An 11,082-nucleotide genomic window follows, 5' to 3' on the forward strand; every position below is an offset into this window, starting at 1 on the left:
TACTGAAGCCTGCACATCTAGAACCCGTGCTCCACAACAAGAGAAGCCACTGCAATGAGAAGCCCCCGCAATGCAACAAAGAGTAACCCCGCTCGCCACAACTAGAGAAAGCCTGTGCGCAGAAATGAAGACCCCATGCAGCCAAAATTAAATAAATAAATAATAAATTAATTTTAAAAATCACTTTTAAAATTAATAAATAAATAAATAGATAGATAAAAATGATCAAATCTATAGAAAAGTTGCACAATTTCATTCCCAGCAAGATATTTGTTTTGCCCTTGAATTAGAACAACAAAAGAAGCAGCAGAGAGGTGGGGGAGCAGACAAGTAAACAAACAACTGGATTTAACCTAAACTAGGAAAGCATTATAAACACACAGAGGTGGAGAAGGTAAACCAGCTTGGTCAATAAGGAAAGACTACTCAAGGGAGGTAATATTTAGGGTGCTCTTTACAGATGAGTAGAAGTTAGGCAGATGAATGGCATTCCAGTCAGAGGAAGCAGCATTCATTCATTCCAACAGTTACAGGGCTTACTGTGTGCCGGTCCGTGGACTCTGGAGATGGAGCAGTGAACAGAGAGTCAATTCTGTGCCCTCCTGGGGGGACTGATAATAGACAAGTACACAAATAAATGTATAAATGACAAAAAGGATGGAGGATGAGAGAGGGTCTAGGGTGGTATGAGACTGTTTTTTAAAATTAATTAATTAATTAATTTTTGACTGTGTTGGGTCTTCATTACTGCATGCGGGCTTTCTGTAGTTGCGGTGAGTGGGGGCTACTCTTCGTTTCGGTGCGTGGGCTTCTCATTGCGGTGGCTTCTCTTGTTGCGGAGCACAGGCTCTAGGTGTGCAGGCTTCAGTAGTTGCGGCACGTGAGCTCAATAGTTGTGGCTCATGGGCTCTAGAGCGCAGGCTCAGTAGTCGTGGCACATGGGCTTAGTTGCTCCATGGCATGTGGGATCTTCCCGGACCAGGGCTTGAACCCATGTCTCCTGTATTGGCAGGCAGATTCTTAACCACTGTGCCACCAGGGAAGTCTGGTATGGGCCATTTTAAATAAGATGGTGAAGAGAAGGACTCTCTAAGGAGATAACATTTGAGCAGAGACTTGAGTGAAGTAAGGGAGGAACTGTGGAAGGAGGACAAAGCAAGTGCAAAGGCCCTGAGGTAGGCAGTGGGGCCAGAACTGACTGAGTGAGTGGGAGAGAAATACAGCCGGAGATTAAATTAGAGAAATATGTAGGAGGAGATCATATAGAGCCTAGCATTCATTAGCATGGGACTTTGATGGGATCACCAAGGAATTATGGCATGGCACAGCCATAATTAATTAATTAATTAATATTAAAAAATATAAAAAACATAAATTTTGATGTTCCTAAATATTTCCTTATTTATTGAAAATTCTATCCCACAGCTGAATAAAAGTACTGAGTATCTTTTTTATTTTATATTTTAACTAATGTCCCAACCCACACCTGAGGTCCTTAACATACTTTGAGTATGTTAGTGATGGGTTGGAATTACTTTTCAGCTTTGTAAATGCCTTGCTGCATATTCTTGTGGGAAAGGTATAGTGGCAGGGGTGTGTGAGGAATATGTGTAGAAATTTAAAAAAAAATGAAAATTGCTGATACACAGACTTTGTTTACTAAAATAATTTACATATATATGGTTTACAAAAAAAGTTTTTTTGCTCATTTCACTTTTCCTTTTTTGACGAACTTTATTTAATTCTGTTGTCCAAACAGCCTGCTGTTTTTAATAACTTTCATATGTCTGAGAATCTACATCCACACTGTCCCAAATTCTCCTAATTTACAGCATTTATCTTGTCCGTTTTCACTCAGGGCAAACCGTAGGAAATTAATAAATATGTTTTTAAGGAAGATAGATCATCAATCCTGAAAGGAGAAAAAATAGATAATATATTATTTCAACTGGATAAACAGGTGGGAAATAATTCATGCATAGTCAAAGATTTTTTAAAATTCAAAATATCCCATTTTTTAAAATTTAAATTATGAAAGGGTTTATAATTGCAAAAGACTTCAAACAATACAGAAATGTAAAAGCAAAGCAAAAGAATTACATTAGAGAAGCTGTATGACGTTCTATAGCAGATTTTCTTTCTTTTTTTAAATTTGAGCTTTTAATTTTTTTAATTAATTAATTAATTATACTTATTTTTGGCTGCGTTGGCTCTTCGTTGCTATGCAGGCTTTCTCTAGTTGTGGCGAGCCGCGGCTACTCTTCGTTGCGGTGCGTGGGCTTCTCATTGCCGTGGCTTCTCTTGTTGCGGAGCCCGGGATCTAGGCACGTGGGCTTCAGTAGTTGCGGCATGCAGGCTCAGTAGTTGTGGCTTGCGGGCTCTAGAGCGCAGGCTCAGTTATTGTGGCGCACAGGATAATTGCTCCGCGGCATATGGGATCTTCCCGGACCACGGCTCGAACCCGTGTCCCCTGCATTGGCAGGCGGATTCTTAACCACTGTACCACCGGGGAAGTCCCAGATTTTCAAATATGCATTATTAAAGTATTTTTGCCTGTATTCTTACTTTTCACTTTTAATAAATTGATAATTAGTTATCCTAATTACAAATGGTTAAGACCACAGACTCTGAAGCCAATTGTCTGGATTTAAGCCCTGCCCTGCCACTTTCTAGCTGTATCTATGACCTTGAAAAAGTGACTGACCCTCCTTGTGCCTCAGTTTCCTCATCAGTTAAGTAGCATCTATCTCATAGGACTGAAACAAGGATTAAGTGAATTGATATACATGAGGAATTTAGAAGAATGCCAGGCAGAAAGTATACACTACCTAAGCATTAATTCTTCTTAGAATTATAATTTTTCTTTCCCAATTATGTTGTGTGCCTCTTGTTATTATGCTGTCGGCCCTCTGTATCTGTGCGTTCTCCATCTGTGGATTTGCCATTTTATATAAGGGACTTAAGCATCTGTGGGTTTTGATATGGGTCCTGAAACCATTAATCCCCCTGAGGATACTGAAGGACGACTGTGTATCATCTTCCTATTTACAGTTGGATACATTTTTGGACTACTGATTCATCTGTTTAATCTTGCCCTTATACCACACTGCTTTAATTATTATTGCTGTATAATATATGTTAACATCTGTTATAATATATGTTAACATCATGACTCCCCTTTTCAGAATTAAAACATGTATATATTTATTTTTCATTTTTTACATGAAAACACTTTCTCAAAATTATTTAGTTTAGTTTTGCTTTAATGGTATTAAACCTATAAGATAATTAAGTGACCTCTTTCAAATATGTAATTTCCTCATCCAATAACTTAGTCTGTGTTTTCATTTATTCAAGTCTTCTTTTAATAAAGAAGACAAATAAAATTTTATATTTTTCTTCATATAGGTCATACTCCTTCTTTGCCAAAATTACTTCTAGGTACTTTTAATTTTTTGTAGTTACTGTGAATTGTCTCTTTTCCATCATATTTTTATTATTCTTAGCATATAGGAATGGTATTAATGTGTGTATATTCTGTTATAGCTTCCCATTGGATCCAGCACTATTTTCAATTTCCTGTATCAGGAGGTAATCAAATAATTGTATTAATTTGAATCAATATTTAAAGTTATCTAGCTATATAATCATGTTCAAATAATGGTATAGTGCCTTCTCCTTTTGAATATTTTTACATCATATTTAATACATGTTCTTTTGCGTCGGTCAGAACTTTTAACACAAAATATTGTGGCTACACCTTACATCATAGGCAGAAACTAATCTCCCTTATACAGAAAAAGCTTCTGACCCAGAGAAAAAGACCAACAAAAGAGAAGCAGATAAAGGATGTGAATAGACAGTTCAGAAAGGAGGAAATATAAGCTCTTAACATTAAAAAAAAAAAAAAAAGCTCAACTTCACTTATAATGAGAAAAATGCCCAAAAATGGTGCCATTTTTTACCCATTAGACTGGCAAATAACCAGAACTTTGTTTTGAGAGGCTGTGGGAAAACAGGTGCCCTCACCCACTGCTGGTGGGAATGCAAATTGATTTAATCCCTACAGAGGGCAGTTTGGCAATATCTGTCAAAATTACACATGCCCTTTGACCCAGCAGTACCACTCCTAGGAATTTATCCTGCAGGTATACTTGCACATGTGCTAATTGACCTATGTACAAGGTTATTCATTGCAGCATTGTTTGTAATAGGAAAACACTGGAAACAATCCAAATGTCTATCAATAAGGAATCAGTCAAATAAATTGTAATATATCCCTGAAATGGAATACTATGCTGTCAAGAAAGAATGATGTGGTGATGATACAGAAAGATCTCCAAAATATATATCACTAACTGAAAAAAACAAGGTGTGGAACAGTGTGTATGGTATGCTACCTTTTGTGAGGAAAAAAAGGGACAAATATTTTATAATAACTATAAATGAAATATAACCTTTAAAAATTGTGAATCACTATATTGTACACTATAACTTATATAATACCGTACATTAACTATATTTTAATTTCTAAAAATTAGAAAAAAAATTTAGGGAATTTCTGGCAGTCCAGTGGTTAGGATGCTGCACTTGCACTGCAGGGGGCACGGGTTTGATCTCTGGTTGGGGAACTAAGATCCCACATGCTGCATGATGTGGCCAAAAAAAATTTTTTTTTAAGTAAATAAATAAATAAAATAAAGTTCTAAAAATTTTAAAGGCAAAATAAGAGTATATATTTTTATTTGTTTATTCATAAAGAAATTCTGGAATAATGCATACAGTACTTATAATTGGGATTAGCTATGGTCTGGGTTTGAGCTAATGGGAGACAGGAGTAGGAAACCTTTTTTTTTAATTAAAGTATAGTTGATTTACAATGTTGTGTTAATTTCTGCTGTACAGCAAAGTGATTCAGTTATACATGTATATACATTCTTTTCCCATTATGGTTTATCACAGGATATTGAATATATTTCCCTGTGCTATACAGTAGGATCTTGTTGTTTATCCATTCTATATATAATAATTTGCATCTGCTAATCCCAAACTCCCAGTCCATCCCTCCCCCAACCCTCCTCCCCATTGGCAACCACAGGTCTGTTCTCTATGTCTGTGAGTCTGTGTCTGTTTCATAGATAGGTTCATGTGTGTCATATTTTAGATTCCACATATAAGTGATATCATATGGTATTTGTCTTTTTCTTTCTGGCTTACTTTGCTTAGTATGATAATCTCTAGTTGCATCCATGTTGCTGCAAATGGCATTATTTTATTCTTTTTTATGGCTGGTTAGTATTGCATTGTATATACGTACCACATCTTCTTTATCCATTCATCTGTCGATGGACATTTAGGTTGTTTCCATGTCTTGGCTAATGTGACTAGTGCTGCTATGAACATAGGGGTGCATGTATGTTTTTGAATTATAGTTTTTTCTGGATATGTGCCGAGGAGTGGGACTGCTGGGTCATATGGCACCTCTGTTTTTAGTTTTTTGAGGAACCTCCATACTGTTTTTCATAGTGGCTGTACCAACTTACATGGAGTGGGAAACTTTTAACTGAACCTGCTTATTTTTTGAAATGTTTGAACTGTGAGAATGCATTGTCTATTCAGAAAAACATGTGGAAAAAACATGTGAATGTATTGCATATTCAACATTTTAAAAATTTAAATCAAATTTTAAATTGGCTATTATGGCTCCCTTTTAAATTGTTAACAGGGTATGGTGAAGTGACTGGACATATTCCCAGGGACTCACTATGTCAGCTGTTGTATATCTATGTGTAGCTTTCTGCTTTGAAGTTAGAAGACCTGGATAAGCTGGATTCAAATACTGGCTGTGGCCTTAGGCAAGCTCCTGAACCACCACACGGGGTTGTCATGAGAATTGACTGAGGGAGATAATGTTGTACAGGTTCTAGTTCAGAGCCCAGCATGTACTAAGTGGAAATGTTTGTTTTCATGTTTTCTGAGTGTTGGTGTTTGCCCCTCCCTCCACCCAAGGCACCTGTTACCCACATCCCTTAAAAACGCTTGTGCTCTGTGGTAACAGTGGCTTGCAAGTCTGATCCATTGAAGGCAGACACCCTGTTTTACTCAGCTCTGTTCCTGCAGTGCCCAACACATCGCCTGGCAGGTAGTAGGCTGTAGTGAGCGTGTAATAAATGTGTTCCTTCTTTCAACAAAATCTGTTGAGCACCTACTATTTGGCGAGGTACTCTGCTTGCTGCTGAGCACTGAAGAGACCTGTGGTCCTGTTGACAGTCTAGCAGAGGAGACAGACATGAAACGGATACTGGATTAAAGTGGGGTGAGTGAGAAGAAGGGTTAGTACCTAAAGTATAAGGAGACCCTGAAGGGAGGGGCTGATCATGGAGAGTCTCCCTTAGAAACTGGCATTTAAAGTAAGAATTGAAGATAAATGGAATTACTTTAGCCAAGATTACAGAATGTTGCAGGAGAGGGAACTGCCTTCTCAAAGAAAAGGGTTTTATGCCACTGGGAAACCAAAAGGCCAGCTGACCCTTAGGGAGTGAGGAGGAGAGAAGCATCTGCAGTGGCTCTGGAGGTAGACTTGATAAGACTTGTTAACACTGGTGTCCTTGATACTAAGAACAATGGGTTTCCATTGAGGGTTTTAGGCAAGAGAAAGAATTGATTAGATATGCATTTCTTCAAATCTTTCTGGCTGCTCTAAAAAGATCAGACAGCTTTTATAACTGTTGACGATAATGATGGCAACTAAGTGTGTAAATGAATGAATAAATGAACCCCAAACAATAATTCATTGCCAATTATATTCAAATAGACTATAATACAAATTTACTTGGTTTGCACATTCTTTTATATTTCACTGAGACCGTACACTCTCTAGATCTAGGAATTCACAGATCTCTTTGACCTACAGATTATTAACCATTTCTAAAGTGGTTACTTCTATAGATAGATTCTATTACCTGTTGATATAAGTTTGCTGTAGAGGATAATCAAATCGTGAAACTCCAAGGAGACCTCTCCTTCTGCTCACATGTGGGTAGGCCAGACAGTCCTCATTCTACTCTACCCCAACACCTCCCCCTGCTAACACATCACACAGTTACTCTACTTAGGAGAAGCCTCAAATAACTTCACAAGAAAAATAAGCAAGTGTATAGTTCTGGCAGAGAAGCAAAAGCAAATATGGAAACTAAGGAATAGCAGAGTAAAGCCAGTTTCCCTCTTAATTGGTGTGATTTTTACAATAACTCTTAGGCTGCCTTAAGCATCTAGAAATCAATTTGGGTAACAGTTCAGGAAGTGGTATTCAGAATTACAATATCATTAGGGAGTTTCTAGTTTAACAGTAGCTATCTAGTACACTTGGCCAAAGTTAATAGAATTAAAATGATGTAACAAAAGACCCTGTTTGTCTTATCAAAATAAAAAAAATAATACTAATACACAATTTTAAACTCTGGAACTACTTTTATTCTGTTATTCATCTTGTAAAGAATTTGATATTATTGCTAATATAGATGCTAAGTAATAAAGTTCTGAATGTCTGTTTAGAAGGTTATGACTTTAGGGAGCAAATACATATTTTTTTCTTCTTGTGACATTCTAAAAAAGGAAAAAGCCATTCTTTTATAATATAATAAATGGTGTAGATATCAATTGTGGTGCTTCAAGCTGTGTTAATCTGAAGGAGTGAAATTTCTATGGACAGCGATCAAGATTTTAAATGTCTTGGACTTCCCTGCTGGCTCAGTGGTTAAGAATCCACCTGCCCATGCAGGGGACGCGGGTTCGAGCCCTGGTCTGGGATGATCCCACATGCCGCGGAGCAACTAAGTCCATGTGCCACAACTACTGAGCCTGTGCTCTAGAGCCCGCGAGCCACAACTACTGCGCCTGTGTGCCACAAATACTGAAGCCAGCGCGCCTAGAGGCCATGCTCCGCAACAAGAGAAGCCACTGCAATGAGAAGCCCACGCACCACAACGAAGAGTAGCTCCTGCTCACCACAACTAGAGAAAGCCCGCACTCAGCAACGAAGACCCAATGCAGCCAAAAATAAAATAAATATATATTTTTAAAAGTCTATGAAAAAAAAGATTTTAAATGTCTTATTACAACACATTTCCTCACCAGAGGGAGAGGCTGTAAACGCCATCTGAAAATGAATTTCAAACACTGGACTTTCCTTTCAGAGAGACTTGATGAGGTTGATAAGCACCCTGTGTGACAAAATTATTCTTTGGTTCTGAGGGGTAGTTATTTGTTAATTATATAGAACTTGAATTTTTTTTTTTTTTGTGGTACGCGGGCCTCTCACTGTTGTGGCCTCTCCTGCTGCGGAGCACAGGCTCCAGACGCGCAGGCTCAGCGGCCATGGCTCATGGGCCCCGCCGCTCCGCAGCATGTGGGATCTTCCCGGACCGGGGCACGAGCCCGTGTCCCCTGTATCGGCAGGCGGACTCTCAACCAGGGCACCACCAGGGAAGCCCGAATTTTTTGTTTTTAAACCAGGGGAAACACGGTATTTTGATGAAGTGACAAGTACTGTATCTCACTAATACTTAAAAGCCAATTTGTCATGATTAGAATTTATCAGTCAAAGATGAGTCATGAGGGGGAAGTCGCTGTCCTTACCTTCAGCAGGACCCTGCGCCTCCGTGTCCGTGCCCGCTGGCATCTCCGCTCCGTCCTCCAGCTACCCACTGCCCTGTCGCCGCCCACCATGGCCCTGCTGCACTCCGGCCGCGTCCTGTCCGGAATCGCCGCCGCCTTCCACCCAGGCGTCGCTGCCGCGGCTTCTGCCAGAGCCAGCTCCTGGTGGGCTCATGTGGAGATGGGGCCCCCAGATCCCATCCTGGGAGTCACAGAAGCCTTTAAGAGAGACACCAACAGCAAAAAGATGAATCTGGGAGTTGGTGCCTACCGGGATGATAACGGAAAGCCTTACGTGCTCCCCAGTGTCCGGAAGGCAGAGGCCCAGATTGCTGCAAGAAATTTGGACAAAGAATACCTGCCCATTGGGGGACTGGCTGAATTTTGTAAGGCATCTGCAGAACTAGCCCTGGGTGAGAGCAACGAAGTGTTGAAAAGTGGCCGGTATATCACCGTGCAGACCATTTCTGGAACCGGGGCCTTAAGGATTGGAGCCAATTTTCTGCAAAGATTTTTTAAGTTCAGCCGAGATGTCTTTCTGCCCAAACCAACCTGGGGAAATCATACGCCCATCTTCAGGGACGCTGGCATGCAGCTACATAGTTATCGATACTACGACCCCAAGACGTGTGGCTTTGACTTCACAGGCGCTATTGAGGACATTTCAAAAATACCAGCAGAGAGTGTTATTCTCCTGCACGCCTGTGCCCACAACCCCACGGGAGTGGACCCTCGTCCTGAACAGTGGAAGGAGATGGCTGCAGTGGTGAAGAAAAACAATCTTTTTGCATTCTTTGACATGGCCTACCAAGGGTTTGCCAGTGGCGATGGTAACAAGGATGCTTGGGCTGTGCGCTATTTCATCGAACAGGGCATTAATGTCTGTCTCTGCCAGTCCTATGCCAAGAACATGGGCTTATACGGTGAGCGTGTTGGAGCCTTCACTGTGGTCTGCAAAGATGCTGATGAAGCCAAGAGGGTAGAATCACAGTTGAAGATCCTGATCCGTCCCATGTATTCCAACCCTCCTCTCAATGGTGCCCGGATTGCCTCCACCATTCTGACCAGCCCGGATCTGCGGAAACAATGGTTACAAGAAGTAAAGGGCATGGCCGACCGCATCATTAGCATGCGGACTCAGCTGGTCTCCAACCTCAAGAAGGAGGGCTCCTCCCACAACTGGCAGCACATCGTTGACCAGATTGGCATGTTTTGTTTCACAGGCCTAAAGCCTGAACAGGTGGAGCGGCTGACCAAGGAGTTCTCCATCTACATGACAAAGGATGGCCGTATCTCTGTGGCAGGGGTCACCTCGGGCAATGTGGGCTACCTTGCTCATGCCATTCACCAGGTCACCAAGTAATTCCCCTGGTCAGAGGGAACAGAGACAACCTTCCTGTCTTCAGCCTCTGCTACTGTGAGATTCACATGGAGGAAGAGGGAGAGTGGATGGTGGTGAGCGGATCATTTTTTTCAACCACAGTACTTTAAAACTCAGCGATTGAATGTGTTTCTCAGAAAAGAATGTGCAGTGAAATAGGGCGGAGGCACCTGTGGCTGGTGTTGGGAACTTTGTGGCTGTAAACCAAACTCTCACTCATCCTTTTATCTCCAGTTTTTCCAACAGAGTTTACATGTACAAGAAAGATATAAGCCCAAAAAATACCTGTCAATCACACCATTGCAATATTTCAGAAGCTTTAACAGAAGCACCTTTTGGTGTTGCGGGTTCCTCTGTAAAACCGGCGTGAAAATAGCACCTATTAGAGGCTTTGTGAAAAGACCTAGTTCTAACATTAACAGTCAACCTCATGTTTGTCCTCCCATGATTGAGCAACCTTATCAACAAACTGTATGACAGAAATCATGTTTTACAGCGAGTCTGCTACCGCTGCAGCAAAGAAAAGATGCAATTTCCCGTCTTATTTAAGAAAAAAAGAAAGAAGGCTCTCCTTTTCAGTAAAAAAAAAAAAAAAAAAAAAAAAAAAAAAAAAGATGAGTCATGAGAACAGTGTGTCTTTGGAATGCCTGGTATCATGGATTATACATGGACTTTTAGAAAACCCCTGGTGACTGATAAGTAATTAATAATAATAATAATAATAAGGGGTAGAATTGAAATGTTTACCAAATGGGAGGCAGTTTTATTCAAGCTTACAAGTATCACGTGTATTGAAAACCATTTCTCACAATGAAGTAGATCCTGTTGTTATCCTCATTTTACAGATGGGGAGGCTGGGTCAAAAGAGGATGGGGAACTTGCACAAAATCACAGAGCTAAAAGGTAGTGGAGCTGGGATTCGAAATCAGTCATCTGCCCCAAGAGTCTTTAATCATTATGCTGTTTCTAAAATATGTGGTGACTAAAGCTGAGGTTTTCAAGCAGCAGGCCGTAGCCCACCACTTTAGCGAGTCTTTAAAACATAA

The 11,082-nt window shown here is 40.3% G+C and overlaps 1 protein-coding gene across 1 annotated transcript; it reads left to right on the forward strand.

Annotated features, from left to right (window-relative positions):
* The first annotated feature begins 8,590 nt into the window (after positions 1–8,590).
* On the forward strand, positions 8,591–10,649 carry LOC117307885 (aspartate aminotransferase, mitochondrial). Its single transcript, XM_033838480.2, has one exon. The coding sequence runs from the start codon at positions 8,606–8,608 to the stop codon at positions 10,016–10,018; it is 1,413 nt and encodes a 470-aa protein (XP_033694371.1). The 5' UTR covers positions 8,591–8,605; the 3' UTR covers positions 10,019–10,649.
* The last annotated feature ends 433 nt before the right edge of the window (positions 10,650–11,082 follow it).

Source organism: Tursiops truncatus, chromosome 14, assembly GCF_011762595.2.
Source record: "Tursiops truncatus isolate mTurTru1 chromosome 14, mTurTru1.mat.Y, whole genome shotgun sequence".
Taxonomy (NCBI): Eukaryota; Metazoa; Chordata; class Mammalia; order Artiodactyla; family Delphinidae; genus Tursiops; species Tursiops truncatus.